At 37.7% G+C, this 19802-nt stretch overlaps 5 protein-coding genes across 5 annotated transcripts; all 5 read right to left on the bottom strand.

Annotated features, from left to right (window-relative positions):
* LOC18587891 (putative cysteine-rich receptor-like protein kinase 16) lies at positions 2885-6478 on the bottom strand. Its single transcript, XM_018127049.1, has 7 exons — positions 5362-6478; positions 4818-4946; positions 4535-4710; positions 4047-4257; positions 3678-3915; positions 3446-3596; positions 2885-3336 (listed from the first exon to the last, which is right to left on the bottom strand). Exons 1-7 carry the CDS (start codon positions 6476-6478, stop codon positions 3028-3030), a joined length of 2331 nt encoding a protein of 776 aa, XP_017982538.1. The 3' UTR covers positions 2885-3027.
* LOC18587890 (G-type lectin S-receptor-like serine/threonine-protein kinase At1g11330) lies at positions 8111-11656 on the bottom strand. The gene is made up of 7 exons (XM_018128441.1): positions 11635-11656; positions 11393-11521; positions 11109-11284; positions 10620-10830; positions 8761-8998; positions 8531-8681; positions 8111-8435 (listed from the first exon to the last, which is right to left on the bottom strand). The coding sequence occupies exons 3-7, from the start codon at positions 11277-11279 to the stop codon at positions 8127-8129; spliced, it is 1080 nt and encodes a 359-aa protein (XP_017983930.1). The 5' UTR covers positions 11280-11284; positions 11393-11521; positions 11635-11656; the 3' UTR covers positions 8111-8126.
* On the bottom strand, positions 11688-12400 carry LOC108663500 (chitotriosidase-1-like). The gene has a single exon (XM_018128442.1). It carries the CDS (start codon positions 12146-12148, stop codon positions 11693-11695), a length of 456 nt encoding a protein of 151 aa, XP_017983931.1. The 5' UTR covers positions 12149-12400; the 3' UTR covers positions 11688-11692.
* LOC18587889 (cysteine-rich receptor-like protein kinase 19) lies at positions 12792-16676 on the bottom strand. Its single transcript, XM_007011932.2, has 7 exons — positions 15454-16676; positions 14758-14892; positions 14483-14664; positions 13956-14166; positions 13641-13878; positions 13391-13541; positions 12792-13292 (listed from the first exon to the last, which is right to left on the bottom strand). The coding sequence occupies exons 1-7, from the start codon at positions 16538-16540 to the stop codon at positions 12984-12986; spliced, it is 2313 nt and encodes a 770-aa protein (XP_007011994.2). The 5' UTR covers positions 16541-16676; the 3' UTR covers positions 12792-12983.
* On the bottom strand, positions 18071-19468 carry LOC18587887 (chitotriosidase-1). Its single transcript, XM_018126765.1, has 3 exons — positions 19451-19468; positions 18398-19405; positions 18071-18296 (listed from the first exon to the last, which is right to left on the bottom strand). The coding sequence occupies exons 1-3, from the start codon at positions 19466-19468 to the stop codon at positions 18243-18245; spliced, it is 1080 nt and encodes a 359-aa protein (XP_017982254.1). The 3' UTR covers positions 18071-18242.

The raw sequence follows: 19802 nt of genomic DNA, 5'->3' as shown, positions 1-19802 counted from the left end.
ACTTTTTTATCTTTGTCTTCATATTTTTTATAATATTTATTAATTCATAGTTTATGCCACTTGAGATTTAATGCTTAATTTTAAATTAGTTATTGTTTTGATTTTTTTTATTATTTATTTTTTAATGTTATTTTTTTATTTATTTAATGTCATGTATATTGCATTTTCACAAATTGATTATTTACTATATATTCGAACTATTAATATTATTTTTATCATTTTTTATTATCTTTATGTATTTATTATTTTTATTGAATAATTTTTGTATAGTTAAATTCTTTATTTATTAAAAATTTCGGGATCTTGAAATCGAGGCTCTCCCATCGTACTGGTGGAGCCTTGATTCGGATTTCGAACCTAGGGAATATGGGCCTAGGATTGCGACTTCTCGCGTCCCGATCGATCATCCCATCATCAATATCAAATTAAGCAATTATCTTATTTATATTAAATAGTTCTTTATCTTATGTTTTTTTCATTCTCTCTTCATTTGTATCCTTTTCTATTTTATATAAAGCTATCTTTTTCAACTAATTTGATATTTTCATATTTTATTTTATCACATTTTAATTCTAATTCTTCCTAATTTATTATCATTCCTATTATTCTAAATAAATTTACACTACTATGTATCTCATAAATATATTCCACATTTCATCCTTTCCTATATTTATGTTTTTCTAAAAAATATTCTAAACCAAAATATACACTTCTCTCATATGCATATATTACTAATCTAAATAAATCAATTCCTAACATTGGGCCCAGCAAAATCACAAAGAATAGGCCAGAGATTTACCTTTTACGAGCTAAAAGCGGCCCAAGACAGCCGGCCCACTCCCAAAGGTCCGATCGGCCCCCACACTCCACCAGCAAAATGGCGCCGTTTCAAAGCTCCAGTTCTTAGCTATTTAAACTTCATTTTCTTCCTTTCTTCCCATTTTCTTTCTTCAATTTCTCTCTCTAAAGTCCCTACTCTATCTCTTCTCTCTATAAATCGCCGGTCAACCCAACGGTCAGCTCTCTCCCAAACCGGCAGCGTCATTCTCCAACGATTGATTCTCCCCCAACCGACAGCTCCCTCTCTTCCTCGCTCCGGATCTGGTGGCGCGACGGTCGGGCTTCCTCTCTACCGCAGATCGGGTATCTCCCCTCTCTTCCCTACGTCAGATCTGGTGGCGCGAGGGTCGGGCTTACTCTCTACCGCCGATCGCGTGTCTCTCCTCTCTTCATTGCGCCAGATCTGGTAGCGCGACGGTCGGGCTTCCTCTCCTGTCGGCGCAAAACCTCTCCTGCCAGCGCAAACCCGAGCCCCCAAAACTCTCTCAATCACTCCCTCCTTTGGCCGGCAACAATAAGATCCTTTTTCATTTTTTTTTGATTTGATTTTTTTTGTTGTGGATATTTTCGGTTGCTAGTGAATATAGGGTATATATTTTTTTGGCAGATTTTTGGCTTTCTCTTTGGCTTCTCGGTTGTATCCCCCGATTGCTACAGTGCCTCCTCCCCTTTATACTCGGTTCCTGGGCTCTGGAGGGGGCACGCTCCACTACCTTGCCAGACGCGAATTTTTCGCGTCCGGCAGGGTGAGGGAGGTGTCTTGGTACTGGCAGGGAGCACGCTCCACTACCCTGCCAGAACTCATCATTCATTTTTTTTAATTATTTATATATTTTATTTATTTTTTTAGTGTCTACAGTGTTGAAAGTGTTAAAGCAATAAGATTCCAAGCTTTACAAATAAGAGATGCTTTATTGAAATTAGTAGAAGTTGATGAAGATCCTAAAACTAAAAGTGAAGCTAATTGCTTAGCAACATATGAGCTTGAAAATTTTGAGTTTTTATTAGGCATGACTATTTGGTATGATATATTGTTTGCTGTTAACTCTGTTAACAAAAATTTGCAATCAAAAGATATGTGTATTGATGTTGCTATAGAACAATTAAAAGGTTTTCTTTCTTTTTTGAAAAATATAAAGAAAATGGATTTGCATTTGCTATGATTTTCTCTAAAGAAATTGCATCTGAAATGAACATAGAACCTGAATTTCGTGATACACGTATTATTCGTAGGAAAAAACAATTTGATGAGAATGTTGATAATGAAATAACTAGATCTCTTGAAGAATCATTCAGAATTGATTACTTCTTGTATATAGTAGATCAAGCAATTTTTTCACTTCAAAGTAGATTTGAACAAATTAAGATATATGAAAATATTTTTGGTTTTTTATTTATCGGTAAAAAGTTGAAGTCATTACATGGTAATAGTTTGAAAGAATATTGTCTTAATCTTAAATGTTCTTTAAAATATAACAACTATTCTGATATTGATGGTTTAGATTTATTTTCAGAGTTAAAAATTTTAAAAGAAATTTTACAGGAAAAAAACAATTCAATTGACATACTTAATCATATAAGAAGACTCGATTCTTTTCCAAATGCATATATTACTTTTAGAATAATATTAATAATTTCAGTAAGTGTTGCTTCAGGAGAAATTTTTTTTTTAAAACTAAAATTAATAAATTCTCATTTAAGATCAATAATGTCTCAAGAAAAATTAAATGGATTGGCTATATTATCAATTGAAAAAGAAATATTAGAAGAACTTGATTATAAAAATTTAATTAAAAATTTTACATATGAAAAAGCGAGAAGAATAAAATTTTAATAATTTTTTTTAATTTCAATAAAAAAAACCTCATTTGAATATTTCGCTTTAGGTCTTTGAACTTATGGAGCCGCCCTTGCATATAGAGTAAAAAACAGAGTTATAAGGTGCTCTCTTTAAAGCTCTCAAAGTATTACTGTCAATTCTAAAACTTTCGTTTTTATAATATAAAAGTTCAAAGTAAAATGTGATTAAGATTCGATATGGAATAAGAAGTTTAAAACCATACAACTACTTAATGTTATACACAAATAATAATCCTAATCAAATAAGAACTTAAGACTTAATATCTAAAAAATTATAACTTGTTAAGGAAATTTATGACTAAGATAGCTTGCAAAAAACCTGCACTCTCATCGGGGTTCCAGTTCGGAAATTTGTGGATCATTGAAGGAGTATATTTCTTGCTTCGATGTGGATGTGCTCCCTGTATTTTTATCTGCTTTAACGGAGAAAGCTGGCCTTCGAGGACTGGTAGTCGGCATGGAATCATTTTTGAGCATGGTGAACACTTCTAACATGGATGGTCTGTCCCCTGGATTTTCTTGGACACAGAGCAACGCGATTTGCATGCATCTCATGATTTTACAAGGTGACGATGAATCATCCAGTGATGGATCAATAAATTCTGTGCCCCTCTCATCATTCCACAAGTCATACGCCTGCATCAAACCAATGAATTCAAGGGAATCATGGCCAAAATGGTTGTGATCTTTGAACCCCTTAGGCCCCTTATACAATATCTCAAAACATTGGTTTGATAAAACTTACAAATTCAAGAAGGTTTAAGTTCTCATGGGGGCCGTAATAACATGTATTCCTCTTGCCACTTATGATTTGCAGAAGTAGAACTCCGAAGCTGTAAACATCATACTTCATGGAGTAGGTACCTTTTGTTACATATTCAGGAGGAACATAGCCGCTGCATTGATGTGTTGATTAAAACGCTAAGCAAGTGAGCATACATCAAAAAGGAGCAAATTCTGTTTCCAAGTTCACTTACTATGTTCCAACAATTCTGCTAGTGTTTGCTTCATATGCATCTTTACTGAAAAGTCTAGCCATCCCAAAATCTGATATCTTGGGGTTCATCTCATCATCCAGTAATATGTTACTACCTTTTAGATCCCGATGAATCACTGTAATATTTGCATATTCTTGCAGATACAAGAGCCCTTGAGTGACCCCTTCTATGATATGCACACGCTTTTTCCAATCCAGCCTACTCCTCCTGATAGGGTCTGCACAAAATTTTAGCAGCTCAGTTGAAAATTTTAGAACCCAAAAAGACAACAGAGGAAAAGAAAAAGCCATTTCGGGTCCATAATGTGCTTTAAACTGTAATAGAAGACATAAAATTAACTTAGCGTACCAAAGAGGTATAGATCTAAGCTTTTATTTGGCATGTACTCGTATATCAGCATCTTTTCCTCTTTCTCAGTGCAATATCCCAAGACTCTTACTAGATTTACATGTTGAAGTCTCGCCGTCAAGGTAACCTCATTTTGGAACTCCTCAAGTCCTTGAGAAGAAGATGCAGAAAGTCTCTTTACTGCTATTTCTTGGCCTCTTGGAAGTTTACCCTATAAAAGTTCAAAAGGGATACTCATAAATTTGCATTGTCTGCTACCTAGCTAGCTTTACTGCCGAAAGAAAGTGCATTAAATAGATATAAAACTCCAACCACTTAACAAAGCCGATAGAATTATGTGTGCTTTTCTACATGCAGAATGCAAAATTCGCCCTTCAACAGTCAGTGGAGGTTGTAGTTTTTATTCTGGTTTGAATTACATGTCCTGCTCTATCTTTTCATGTGCTATCTATCTCAACACCTTCAGAAGTAGTTCACACATACAGTACCTTGTAAACGGGACCGAATCCGCCTTCTCCAAGCTTGTTTGCACTTGAAAAATTATTTGTAGCCCCTTTGATGTTGGCAAACCTAAACACTTGCAAATGAGGAGCATCACTGGCAAAATTTTCAGCAGCTGATGAAGAGATTCTTGGGCCAGGAATGCCTCTTAAAACCATTTCCTCTGTAAAAGAATTGCAAGGAAAAACCAGAAGAATGGTTCCTTTCATGCCTTGATATCAATTTAAATTTTTGTTTCAATTCCTATCCTCAATGGTTGAAGGCAGTTACCTTCGGATTTGACCATTCTTCGTCTCAAGTAATACAGGATAGCAGCTGCCAGGACAACAACTAGAGAAACTGGAAGGATGATTTTAAGCAACAACCGCTGCTTGTTTTCTTGAAGTTCTCCCTCTTGAGCTGTCAATGTAGTTTAGCATATTAATTAGAGTCTGCCATCAAAATTGTTAAACTTTTCGGTACCTACTTTGTTTGATTTCTGTAAGATTGATTTGAGAAAGTTCTGAAAGATCTTAAGCTACACATAGCAAGCAAATGACATAAACCATGTCCTAGCTCTCTGTTTGATGCAGAGTTCTTAATACCGAGTGAAGCACAAAATCTTCTGAGATGATTGAAAGCAATCTGAGGAATGAAATTCCTGCTGGTCTAATTTAGTTCATAAAAATGATTTGTTCTCTCCAGTTGTTGTACTCTTCTTAAGACCAGAATCTTACAGCATTTGAGTCAGCCTCATGCCTTAAGGGATTAGACAGGGGTGCCAAACTGAAACCGTCATATGCCTGATAACATTAATAAGAAATTTAGTACCTACCTGCCCGTGATAGCGCCCAATTATCATCATTGGAAAGCTGAAACGCATTGTAACCAATAAGCCTTTTCTCCTTTGCATAGGCAATTTTTGTTTTGACAGTCTCTATACCATCAAAATTGATCCAAATTGTTGGAGAGGTGAACAAGTTCACTACATAAGTTGCATTGTATACAGAAGCAGCTCCATAACCATAATCTCGAATATATGATTTGATAGATTTGTAGCCCATAGAACCATCAATGGTGATGGCTGGACCTGAAGCATGTGCCCCAACAGCATTATCTTGGGGGCTCACCAATTTCCATGCCCATCCATGGTAAGGCAAACCTAAAACCAGCTTGCTTGGTGGAAATCCTTTGTTTAACCATTCTCTGATGCCAAAATCTGTATTAACATGACTTGATGGATTATACAAAGCAGCATGGACGCCTGTGAAATTCTCCCTTGAAGGCAAATGGTAGTCATATGCCACAACATGCGCCCAATCAACATTTCTACTCATGGAGTCGATTGGATAACTTACCATTTCAATTTCTGGCAAGTAACGAACAGCTATTGTTAAGATCAATTGTGACTCGCTTGGTTTTCTTGGCTCAGAATTTATGGCAGCTCGCCACTCATCTAATAAAACACCAATATTGGCCAAGTCTGTGCTGTTAGGCCAAAGCCAGAACAAGTCTATTCCATGAAAACCATAACGCCTAACTGTTTTTATTGAGGAATCAACGAAAGATTTCCTTTTAGAAGATTCTGAGATCATTGAAGATAATACCGAGTCGTTTACCTTTTCACCAGTTATGGATTTTCCTGTTGCAGATATCCCATTCCAGACGGACAACAACGCTTTAACAGACGGGTTTTTACGCTTGACGATACTTGTAAAGTTTGAGAAGTATTGTTCAGAGGCAGAGGGGATAAACAGCTGATAAGTTGAAGGGTTCACTTCAGCAAAAGCACATGAAAGATGAGTAAACAACGCAGAATCTATGTCTTGTATGGGAAATTCACCATTAGCATACCAGTAGCCAGCTTTAACCCAAGTTTGTGCTTCTGAGGAGTGCCATAATTGAGAAGAAAGGAAGATGACAAGAAGGATGAAGATTGTTTGGGACGCCATGGAAATTGGACTGCGGATTTTTTTTTTATCTCAGCGAGTAAGGTATTTTTATTAACAATCTGCCCAGAATAGGAAGAGTACTGTAAACTGTTCGTATTATAATTAGAGTATAACTGGTGTGAACATACATAACACCAGCGAACAAAACATATATGATATGAAAAGTACCACAATTCTAAACTAAGCTTTACAATATCAAAACATTGTGGATTGCGGATATTTACCGGGGATTGATGCCTACCAACTACTATTATTTCTCATCTTCAGTACATCACGTGTTGACAGTAACTCCTCGGTTACGCAACGGTTCCAGAGTGGGAATGGGAAGTACTTCAGGGTAGATTAAAGCACACCCTTTTTTTTTTTTTAAATGAAGTGAATTTCATTATCAGAAACCAGGAATAGGTTCCCTGGAGAACAAAAGAGCACATGATTTTAAGATGCTATGCCTTGATCAGCATATCATCTCAAAATCTTGTCATCTTGCCAAAAGAAAGCCAGCAATTAAAGGACGCTATTGGTTGCTTCTGTCCTGGAGGATAATAAAAAACCTACTTTCTTTATGACTTCAATGTTTTATAACATTGGGGTTTTAAAAATCAGGAAAGATCAATATATGGACTAAGTAGAAAGAACCCAACCAAAGTTAATGTGCTGTGACTAAGACTTCCCGGTTGGGTAGTAATGAAGAGGTTCAGGGCAAGATTTTGAAGAAGTTACCAAAAAACTATCAACTTCTTCCATGCAGCGGCAAGATTTGGGCTTTTGTCATTGGAGTCACAAGCTTGACTAATAAACTCTCTCTTTAACGTTTCAGGAGTGTCTTTGTTGATGGACACTTGCATAAAGAGACAGGAACACAAATGAGAAAAAGACACGACCCACGTAAATGACTGCTACTGTTTGCTTAAAATAAACCTGAGAGTTGGTAACTGGTTCTGACGCTAGGTGTTTCGTAGATTTTCCATCAACCTGTGATTGGTTTTGACTTGGTCGAAAGCCTATTTGTCTAGTTTGCCTTTGTTCTCCGGTTTATAATTGTTCCCTTAATTCAGGAACTCCTAGCTTTCCTTCCCTTAAATCCTCGCTAGAAGTCTAAACAGTCAAACCATCCTTTTCTCAGACGGTTGCTTTCCCGTCCCTTCGCTCAGGCTGATCAGTCTTAAAACAATTTTTGGCATTCACTACGTCTTTTGATTTGACACGATTACGTTGAAAGTGGACTACTGAAGCAAAGCGGCAGCAGCCCTCCTTCACGCAGAGAAAATTTAACTTAATTAATTTTCGTTGTCCTTTTCAGCTTCAAATTAATCACCACAACACAACCTTTCGTATACGAAAAGGCCACTTGATCTTGGGTTAAATTCATGTAGTAGCCTCTGTGCAATGTGTGTGAGTGTGTCACACGTCACAAAAATAGGCCTATTCTGCTTAAGAGTCCCCAAAGTCAACTGGGCCTAGATGCACATCTACCGGCAGCCCAAATTTTCCCCGAACATAACGAGATAGAACTACCACTTGGGTTATGCTTGCTTCTTTGGGTAATAAAAATTTTCAACTATTGTAACTAAAAAATTATAACTAGTTGCCAGAAAATACATTTCAGAGGAAATTTATGGCTATCACATCTTCAAAAAGACTTTCACCCTCATTGGGGTTCCAATTCGGAAATTTGTGGATCATTGAATGAGCATATTTCTTGTTGCGATGCGGATGGGCTCCCTGTATTTTTATCTGCTTTCACAGAGAAAGCTGGCCTTTTATGAGACGAAGCCGCCATGGAATCATTTTTGAGCATGGTGAACACTTCTAACATGGATGGTCTGTCCCCTGAATTTTCTTGGACACAGAGCAACGCGATTTGCATGCATCTCATGATTTTACAAGGTGAAGATGAATCATCCAGTGATGGATCAATAAACTCTGTGCCTCTCTCATCATTCCACAAGTCATACGCCTGCATCAAACCAATGAATTCATGGGAATCATGGCCAAAATGGTTGTAATCTTTGAATCCCATAGGCCCTTATACAATGTTTTGATGAAACTTACATATTCAAGAAGGTTTAAGTTCTCATGCGGGCCGTAATAACATGTATTCCTCTTGCCACTAATGATTTGCAAAAGTAGAACTCCGAAGCTGTAAACATCATACTTCATGGTGTAGATATCTTTTGTAACATATTCAGGAGGAACATAACCGCTGCATTGATGTGTTGATTAAAACGCTAAACAAGTGAGCGCATCAAAAAAGAGCAAATTCTGTTTCCAAATTCACTTACTATGTTCCAACAATTCTGTCAGTGTTTGCTTCATATGCATCTTTTCTGAAAAGTCTAGCCATCCCAAAATCTGATATCTTGGGGTTCATCACATCATCCAGTAGTATGTTACTAGCTTTTAGATCCCGATGAATCACTGTAATATTTGCATATTCTTGGAGATATAAAAGCCCTTGAGTGACCCCGTCTATGATATGCACACGCTTTTCCCAATCCAGCATATTCCTCCGCATAGGGTCTGCAAAAAATTTTAGTAATTCAGTTGGAAAGTTTAGATCCCAATAGCCAACTGAGGAAAAGAAAGAACCACTTTTGATTGTTGAATTAAGACTTGCGTTGAAAATTTTCAAGCCAAGACAGCAGACATGAGTCCATGCTTCACTATTTTGTAATGTGATAGTTAATTATTCTCATGCCTTCTGTTAGATGCACCTAATGTATGGCTGAACTGATGTTTAGCCTCTGATAGTATATTGTAGTATATAATGTGATAGTTGACTTTGGTGAGACCTTTGCACTAGTTGCAAGATTTGAGACAATTAGACTACTAGTTGCTTTGGTAGTTCTTCTTGAGATTTCAGTTAGATTAGTGTGTTAGTGGTACTTTCTTGTCTTAGAAGAGGTATATCACTGAGGTCTTTAAGAGGTTTAATATGGATCTATGCAAACCAATTTGTTATCCCATGGTAGTGAATGAAAAGCTTACAGCCCCCAGCTCCTCTAACTTATCAGAACCATCACTACATAGAAGCCTTATTGGTTGCTTTCTTTACATATGTGGTTCAAAACCTGATATGTTGTTTCCTTTTAGTTATCTGTCGAGGTTCATGCAAAGTCCTACTGTGCTGCACTTTATAGCAACCGAAAGAATTCTGAGATACTTTAAAGGGACACTGGACTTTGGTTTGCACTTCAAGCATGTTGATACTGTCAAACTCACTGATTATAGTGACAGTGATGAAGCAGGGAGTGTTGGAGACTCCAAAAGCACATCTAGTTATTCTTTTCATCTAGGAAGTGCTATATTCAGTTCGAATTCAAGAAAGTAAGAGGTTATGCCTAAATCTACCGTAGAAACAGAATACATTCCTGCTACAGCTGCCAAAAATAGGCAGTTTAGGAAACTACTTTGTGATTTAAAATTTAATCAAAAGAAAGCTGCTGAAGTGTTTATACACAACAGGTCAGCAATTGCCCTTGCGAAGAACCCAGTGAATCATGGAAGAGCAAAACATATAAGTGTAAGGTATCATGCCATTTGAGAAACAGAGAAGAATAGAGAGGTTAAATTCAACCACTTCAATTCTGATATGTAGTTAGCTGATATATTCACCAAAGCTCTGCCAAGCAAGATTTGAAAACTGAGAGCTATGCTTGGGGTCTGCAAAGCAAGTCTTAAAAAGGAATGTTGAATTAAGACTTGCATTGAAGAACTTTTTCAAGCCAAGACAGCAGGCATCAGTCCATGCTTCACTGTTTTGTAATGTGACAGTTACTTACTGTCATGCCTTATGTCAAATGCACCTAATGTACGGCTGAACTGATGTTTAGCCTCTTATAATGTATTGCAGTGTACAAGCTATGGTTAAACTTTGCTTTTAAGTCTTGTATGATGTATATATTTCCAAGTTAATGAATATCAGGCTTGATTAAGCCTGTATACCTCTTGCTGTTTTATCTTCTTAATTTGTTCTGCTTTCTGTTTGTCCTCATTTATGATTGCTTGTTCATCCGGTATGCAATGCTGAGTTTCATTTACGTCATAAAAACATCATTGATCATATCATTAGATATAAAATTTATGTCCAAAATGTGCTTGAAAAAACTGTAATAGAAGTCATGAAAAGAACTTAGCATACCAAAGAGGTAGAGATCTAAGCTTTTATTCGGCATGTACTTGTATATCAGCATCTTTTTCTCCTTCTCTGTGCAATATCCCAAGACTCTTACTAAATTTACATGTTGAAGTCTTGCCGTCAACGTAACCTCATTTTGAAACTCCTCGAGCCCTTGAGAAGAAGATGCAGAAAGTCTCTTTACTGCTATTTCTTGGCCTCCTGGTAGTTTACCCTATCAAAGTTGAAAAGGGATACTCATAAATTTGCAATGTCTGCCACCTAGCTAGCTTTACTGCTGAACGAAAATGCATTAAATAAATATAGAACTCCAACCACTTAACAAAGCTAATACAATTGTGTGAGCTCTTCTACATGCAAAATGCAAAATTCGCCCTCCAACAGTCCGGGGGAAGTTGTAGTTTTTAGTCTGGTTTAAAGTACATGTCATGCTCCTCCTAATCATGTGCTACATATCTCAACACCTTCAGAAGTAGTTCATACATACAGTACCTTGTAAATAGGACCGAATCCGCCTTCTCCAAGCTTGTTTGCACTTGAAAAATTATTTGTAGCCGCTTTGATGTTGCCAAACCTGAACACTTGCAAATAAGGACCACCACGGGCAAAATTTTCAGCAGCTGATGTAGTGATTCTTGGGCTAGGAATGCCTCTTAAAGCCATTTCTTCTGTAAAAAGAATTGCAAGGTAAAACCAAAAAAGTGTTTCCTTTCTTGCCTTGATATCAATTTAAATTTTTGTTTCAATTCCTATCCTCAATGGTTGAAGGCAGTTACCTTCGCATTTGACCTTTCTTCGTCTCCAGCAATGCAGGATAGCAGCTGTCAGGATAACAACTAGAGAAACTGGAAGGATGATTTTAAGCAACAACCGCTGCTTGTTTTCTTGAAGTTCTCCCTCTTGAGCTGTCAATTTAGTTTAGCATATATTTTATTTATTTTGAAAGGCGAAAAAAAAAATAATATGCTAAACTAAATTAGAGTCTGTCATCAAAATTGTTAAACTTTTCAGTACGTACTTTGTTTGATTTCTGTAAGATTGATTTGAGAAAGTTATGATGTGGTCCTTTGATCTGTTTATGGCCAGCTCAAGTCTATTCCATGAAAACCATAGCGCCTAGCTGTTTTCATTGAGGAATCAATGAAGGACTTCCTTTTAGAAGATTCTGAGATCATTGAAGATAATACTGAGTCGTTTACCTTTTCACCAGTTATGGATTTTCCCGTTTCAGATATCCCATTCCAGACGGACAACAGCGTTTTAACAGATGGGTTTTTACGCTTGACGATACTTGTAAAGGTTGAGAAGTCTTGTTCAGAGGCAGAGGGGATAAAGAGCTGATATGTTGAAGGGTTTACTTCAGCAAAAGCGCACAAAAGATGAGTGAACAACGCAGAATCTATGTCCTGTACGGGGAATTCACCATAAGCGTACCAGTAGCCAGCTTTAACCCAAGTTTCTGCTTCAGAGAAGTGCAATAATTGAGAGGAAAGGAAGTTGAAAAGAAGGATGAAGATAGTTTTGGACGCCATTGAAATTGGACAGCGGATATTTTCCTCGGATTGATGCCTACCTACAAGAATTATTTATCATCATCAGTACATCCCGTGTCAACATTAACTCCTCGATTATGCAACAGTTACCGAGTGGGGACTGGCAAGTATTTTCTCTGTTGATTCTGCGTTGTAGCTAGGAATTGGGTGTTTTATTACTTCTTGTGGCTATTGTATGACGTTGTTTATCAAAAAAATTTGCCATTTTTATTCATCAAAATAAGATTGCCATCGGGTTCCTCTAATCTGAGGTTTGTCAGACTCCTGGAGCAGGGACGAAGTCTACCACTTGAGCTGGCGCCTAGTCATAGAAAGAACATAAAATGGGCTCGTAAGGACTAAGGAGAGAGAACCTGACCAAAGTTGATGCCCTATGAGTAAGACTTCTGAAGATTTTGTTACAGAAATTGGATTCTGTTAATATTCCGAGAAAAAATTGTTAACAGAAAAATATCAGCTTCCCCTCTACAATGACAAGAATTTGGGCTTTTGTCTTTGGCGTTGTATTTGTTTGACTAATAAACTCTCTCTTACAGTATCAGGGGGGTTGTTACATTGTATCTAACGCTGGGAGTTTCGTACATTTTCCAGGAACCTCTGATTGGTTTTTACATGGTCTAGAAACTAGAAAATTTGGCATCCCAATAATTAGCCTTATATTCCATTGTAATCAATTTCTTTTTTGAATTTTTGTGAGCAAAAGAGTGAAAAAATAAACAGCAGATTCAACACTTTGCTCCAATCATCAATATCTATATTTGCATGATTAAAGATTGGTAAACCATAATTCTTGTCCATTAGGTCTCCCATACTGTCATCGAGGCCCCACTTGGGTTATAGTGGCATCATTGACTGAAAACACCTTGTCCCTGGCAATCTCTTTACTTCCCTCTTTTCCATCTCTTATGACCGAAAAGGCAGGCTGCTTAGGGATGCAGATTGCAACAGTCTCGTTCTTGAGACTTGTAAAAACTTCAACCATGGATGGTCTATCTGCAGGGCTTTCCTGCACGCACAGCAGTGCTACTTGCAAGCATCTCATGAGCTTACACGTCAAAGATGAATCATCCAGTGATGCATCAAAAAACTCTGCCCCTCGACCTTGTTTCCACAATTCGTATGCCTGGAATTGTTCAATGTTAATGCATTTTGGCTTAAAAAACAAAAGATGTTATGGTGTGACAAACAAAGGGGAAAAAGGGGTGTGCAGAAGTAACTTACATATTCAAGAAGATTCAAGTTTTCATTGCATCCATATAGGCTGGAATTCCTCTTGCCACTCATAATTTGCAGAAGCAGAACTCCAAAACTATAAACATCATACTTCATAGAGTAGGTTCCTTTCTTAACATATTCTGGAGGAACATAGCCACTACATTGAATGAATTAATTACTAACAATAACATAGATGCAATGCAGAAAAGAAAAAAAATCCAATATTTCATCATTTGAAAGCCACTGGTTTACTTACTACGTCCCAACAATTCTACTTGTGTTTGCTTCGAGTTCATCCTTTCTGAATAATCTGGCCACACCAAAATCTGATATTTTTGGGTTCATATCATCATCTAATAAAATGTTGCTAGCTTTTATATCACGATGAATTATTGTGAAATTCGAGTATTCTTGTAGATATAGAAGCCCTTGAGTAACACCTTCAATTATGAAAACACGTCTCCTCCAATCTAGGAGATACCTATTAAATGGATCTGCATATATTAAATGCATGGAAGGATTAGTTAATCACCTTAATCATACTAGGTGTGTAGAGTACAGTATTGCTTACCGAAGAGGTAGAAATCCAAGCTTTTGTTTGGCATGAAGTCATATATCAGCATTTTCTCTTCCCTCTCAGTACAAATTCCCATGACTCGAACTAAATTCACATGTTGAAGCCTTGCAGTAAGTGTGACCTCATTTTTGAACTCTTCAAGCCCTTGATTAGAGGTTTTTGAAAGTCTCTTTACTGCTATTTGCTGCCCTTTGGGTAACATGCCCTGTTACAGTCCACATTCTTTAAAAGTTAATACCAATCATATGTTTGATTAACAATTGTTTTGTAAGTAAAAGAGTAGTTTCATTGTTTGGATGTTCTGGAAGTTATAATCTCTGCAGGTAAGCAGAGTGTACATACAGTAAAACATATGGTTCTTATTCTAATGCAGTATCAAAGAATGCTGCAGATTCCTCACCCAAGGCTGAATCTGCCTGGTCATCATAATTTCATGTCTACCAGATAATAAAAATTAGAGATGAAAATACTTTTCCAATATTCATTTTCAGGCTTCCTATAAGAAGTTAGCCTCATATTACCTTGTAGACAGGTCCATATCCACCCTGCCCCAGCTTATTCTCACTTGAAAAGTTATCTGTGGCTGCTTTAATGCTATTAAAACTGAAAACTTGGAGATTAGGAGCACTGTTGTCTTGCTTCTCATCAGAAGATATTTTGGGTCTCATCCGAGAGACTGACTTTTTCAAAGTAGCCAAAATTCCTGCAGCCAAAATGAAAGAGAGTTACCTGTTGGAATTAATTTAGCACTTATTCTTTTTTCTAAGTGCAAATTTTCACTTGTCCAGTAAGTTACCTTGTGACTTGAATATTTTTATTTGCAGGTAACAAACGATAGTCCCCATCAGGAGAATCACTGCAGCAACTGTAACCAGAACAATCACCAATAACTGCTGCTGCTTCTCCCGTTGACTGGTGCCTATTCCATAAGCTGTGGACATTGTTCATTATGTTAATTACAAAGTCCAGTAAGGATCTCCAAACTTTACCAGGTTCTGTTCTTCTTTAGCATGCTAACATGACATAATAATGATAACACATCCTTATTGTTTACTTGGAAGGCAAGGTACTGCACCATACTCCACCATGCTCAAGCTGAAAGGCTTTTAGTCAAGAGGTTTTTCTCTTTGTGTGGAAATAAAAAAGTGACTGCTTGACTTGAGAAAGCCCAAAAGTCAGAAAATACAAATAGAGGCAAAAATGAGTTCAGTTGACAAGTCTATACTTGAAAAACCAGTCTTGTCAAGGCATTGAATAAACAAGAAAGAAAATGAAATGGTAAGATGTTCCATTTCCACATCTTTGATTAATTAGGTGTAATTTTTAGCTCCCTTAGTTAGAATTTTGTGTAAAAGAAACTGGATTAAGTTCAATATCTTTCAAATAGAACTTGATTTGGACTATTGCTAATCCTGTATCCAGAGAGGCTAAAGAAGAATGAAAAAGAAAAGATTAGAGAATCCACAGAACTAAAGGGAGATAACCATCATACCAGCTTGAGAGAGCAGCCGATTTTCGTCATTGGAGAGTTGAAACACATTGTAACCAAGTAGCCCCTTTGCCTTGGCATAAGAAACCTTAGCTTTAATAGCTTCCACATCATCAAAATTGATCCAATTTGATCCAATTTTGCAGAAACTGACCACATAAGTAGAATTATACACAGATTCAGCGCCATAACCATAATTTTGAATGAATGATTTGATTAACTTATAGCCCATGGAACCATCAATTGTGACAGCGGGCCCTGAAGCTGGTGAACCAATGTCATTCTCACCAGAGTTAACAAGTGTCCACCCAAAGCCATGGTAAGGCAAACCTAAAACTAGCTTGTCTGCAGAAAATCCTCTCTGTAACCATTCCCTTATACCAGCATCAGTGTTAGCCCCGCCAAATGGGTCATATAAAGCTGCATGAACGCCAGTAAACCTGTCTACTGTTGGCACATAGTAGTCATATGCTATAATATTTACCCAATCCAGGTTTCTCTTTGCAGAATCAATCGGATAACTCACCGAGTTGACAGTTGGCACGCGACCAAACGACATAGTTAACAGCAACTGTGTCTTACCAGAGTTTCTTGACTCAGAATCTACCTCAGCTCGCCACTCATCCAAAAAAGTTCCCAAACTGGTCATGTTGGTGCTATTTCTAGGCATAACCCCAAAAAGGTCTAGGCCATGAAAGCCATAAAGTCTAGCTGTTCTTACGGAAGATTTAATGAAAGATTTTCTATTGGAAGTTTGATTTATCATCAAAGAAAAGGTTGTCGGCTCACTTTTTCCAACCCGAATGGATAAAAGTGTAGTAATCGATGGATTTTTGAGTTTTACAGTGTTGGTGAATTCAGAGAAGGGTTGTTCCTTTGAGGAGTTGATTAAAAGCTGGTAGGAAGTAGAGTTTACATATGCAAAAGCGCAAAAGAGATGAGTGAAAAGAGCAGAATTTATATCAGAAACAGGAAGCTCACCGCTAGAGTCCCAGTAACCAGCTTTGATCCATGTTTGCGGGCTTGAGCATTGCAGTTTGAACGGTAGAAACAGGAGGAGGAGAAGGAGGAACATGGGTTTAGAAGCCATTAATGAAAGAAGCAAGCCCTTGCGCCTAGAACTGCACGCGAAAGTTCTGCAATTTGGTTAAGCAAGTGACACGTCGAGTCTCTAATCTTTATCTGGCTACATGTAGATTATGTGAGAAAAATCAAATACTTTTCGACTGTTGTGGGTTCCGGGTATTTTCATTGAAGGAAACGTCTGTTTAAGGTTGGAGAAAAGGAAAAGTCTACAAAAAAACTTTCTCTGCCTTAATTCAACCATCAGATTCGAGAGTTAAAGGGAGTCCATTAACAACAGAAGCAGCTCCAAATGAAATAAGTAACAACTTACAAGCCTGGTCATAACCAAGTTGAATTTCAACAGGAAAAAAAGTGTTAGTTTTTTATTGCATTGGACAGGTGCCACCCTTTTGCCTACTTTAAATCAAAACTAATTAACATCACGAAAACCTTCTTTGACCGTTGTTGTTATGCAATTACTGTTCCTGTTTTCTCTCTTTCATTCACGTAACACGTCCATGAACATGTGGCATGCGGCCTCCTATTGCACGACCATGTGTTTGGCCGTTCGCCCATCTCCTTCGATGAATGGTTTGTGAGAAACAAGAAAAGAAAGGGGGAGACTTTCACTGATCAGGACCAAATTTCCTGGGAAGACCCTTGCCATATGAAGACAAGAGAAAGGCCCATCTGTTGCCATCAGGCCGATGCCGTTGATTTCATGAAGACAAGAGAAAGGCCCATCTGTTGCCATCAGGCCGATGCCGTTGATTTCATTCCACAGTAACCCTTCCCCGTGGATAAAAGTAGAAAATATTTTCAAGTTAGAAAACGATTAAGCCTACTGAATGGTCAAGCTTTCCCTTCCAGAAAATCTGTTTCTCCTGCGGGCAAGAATTCTCAAGCCCAGTTTTCATGAAAGGTCTGTTGTTTGGAAACCGATGGGAACCCAGAGTTCGCCCAACATATGAAGCCCTAAACCCACCAAGAAAAACAAAACCCGCCCTACCAAGTCAACAATTACACGTAATAAAATCCGATGATCTGATTAGTGGACGTGGGATGCTGATGCTTGCCGTTGTCGAACTTATAGTATTCTTTTGGCCGTCTATATCTAGTAATAGTTTGGACTAACCATGCTTCCATCAAGTTCAATCTATTTACTTTTAGCTCTGCAATTTTGCTACTAAAACAGCTAAAATGTTGCAGCCAGTTGGGGCAAAAAAATTACGATCAAAACAAATGGAAATTTTTCTCTTTGTATGTTGTGTTCGAACTTCAAAAATTGGAAATGGTGAACTCTTCCCCTGCTTTTTCCTGTTCATGTTTAGGTATATAGATATGATATAACTTGTGGTAGTTCAATACCATCTTGCGGCATAATGTATCAAAAGTAGCACTACTTACAACATAAAGCAGAGAATATTGAAATATATATCGAAATATGAACAGCAAAGAAACTTTTTTATTATTAAAGTTAAGTTCGATAAAGTATTAGTTTAAAAAATAAAATTCTTACAGATAAATTTTTTTTTTTAAAAAAAAATTTTGGGTAGGTAGGGTGCCGCCGGGTAAGTAGATGCGATCACTTCATCATTATTCGCACCATTCAAAGAAGTAAGCCCGCAGAAACCAGGCAGAAATTTCCAATCCATCTCAAAGTCCATGGACCATTTGTTCCATACGTGACCACCAGTTTCTCAACCATGCTTTTTGACTCGGTTTAATCATTTGTTCATAATCAGATACCACGTGCTGATGACTACCCCATATTTGTGAAGCTGCAGGCACAATGAAAACAACACCCACTGTTACATGATTTTCCAAAGAAAAATGTCAGAAAGGAGAAAAGAAATGAACTAGTAGAAGGAATTACACTAACCTCCTCGTGAAAGTCCCCAGTTGTCATCCAGGGCAACATGCCAAGCAACCCCTTATACTTAGCATACCTGACCTTCGTAACAATAGTCGGGTAATCATCATAACCAATCCATGTTCTTCCAGCATAGCAGTAGTCCCCAACCACAGCAGTATCATGCACAGTTGTGGCACCATTCTGAACTATGAATTGCCTGATTTGCTTGTAACCTATTGATCCATCCTTGGATATAGCTGATCCAGTTGTTGGCGCAAAATAACCATGGTTATTAGCATCTGCAAGAGTCCAGGCGTATCCATAAAAGGGGAAGCCGAGTACTATTTTTTTAGAAGGCATGCCAGACTGAATCCAGGCTCTGATGCCAGAATCCGCATTAACTTGACTTGAAGGGTTAAATAAGGATGCGGGTGGTCCGGTAACATCTGACCACCCAGGGCCATAAAAGTCATAAGCCATTACATTGATCCAATCCAGGCTGTTTGCTACAGTCTGAACTGGGTAATCCAATGAGTAATAATTTGACGAGTAAAAAACTGCTGCGGCTAGAAGCAAAGGTGACCTGCCAGTGTTCCTGGCTTCATTGTTAACAGCTACTCGCCACTCTCTAAGCAATGCTCCAAAGTTAGCCATCTCAGTCAGAGTGGATGGATACTCCCAGTCAAGGTCAAGGCCGTGGAAGCCATAAGACCTTGCCAACCCTATTGATGAATCAATGAATGATTTACGAGAACCAGCCTGGCTAGCCATGGAAGCATAAGCTCGCTTGTCAGCACCACCACCACCGATGGACAGAAGGGTTTTGACAGAAGGATTTCTTCGTTGGACAGTTTGTGTGAAAGTAGAGAACCTGTTCAAGTTCCCGGAAGCAATGGTAACTTGGTTGGTTTGGGCATCTAGATCAGCAAATGCACAATAAAGATGGGTAAACTGGGTGGAGTCTATATCAGAAACTGGGAATTCACTTCCGGAAAACCAGTAGGCTGCTTTGACAACATTTTGCCCTGCAGCTAACTAAAGCTGATGATGGAAAAATATGATAGTAGCAAAGAGAATTACAAAGGACTTGCAAGCCATTTTGCAAAGATGTAGCTATTGTAGCTATGAGAAGCTGCTGCTTGAATGCAGGCAGAAGCCTGAAAACGTATATATAGCAAATGCCAAGGATCAGAGGCTGCTAATACTGATAAATTTATTGATTTCCAACAACTTGAGGGACAAAAAGGATTGTGATAACATAAAATACTTCTAGCAGCCCATGTTGTCATCAGGATAAGGCCAAAATTATGTTACCTTAAAATATGGCAATCAATCTTATCAAAACCCCTTTTTGTATTCAGTCTCTTAATTAGTTTGGGTCATAGATTAAGTAGTTTGCATATGTTGAAACCCCAAAGAAGAGGTCATAGGT

This window comes from Theobroma cacao, chromosome 9 (genome assembly GCF_000208745.1).
Source record: "Theobroma cacao cultivar B97-61/B2 chromosome 9, Criollo_cocoa_genome_V2, whole genome shotgun sequence".
Lineage (NCBI taxonomy): Eukaryota > Viridiplantae > Streptophyta > Magnoliopsida > Malvales > Malvaceae > Theobroma > Theobroma cacao.
This window is presented reverse-complemented; position numbering and strand designations above follow the sequence as displayed.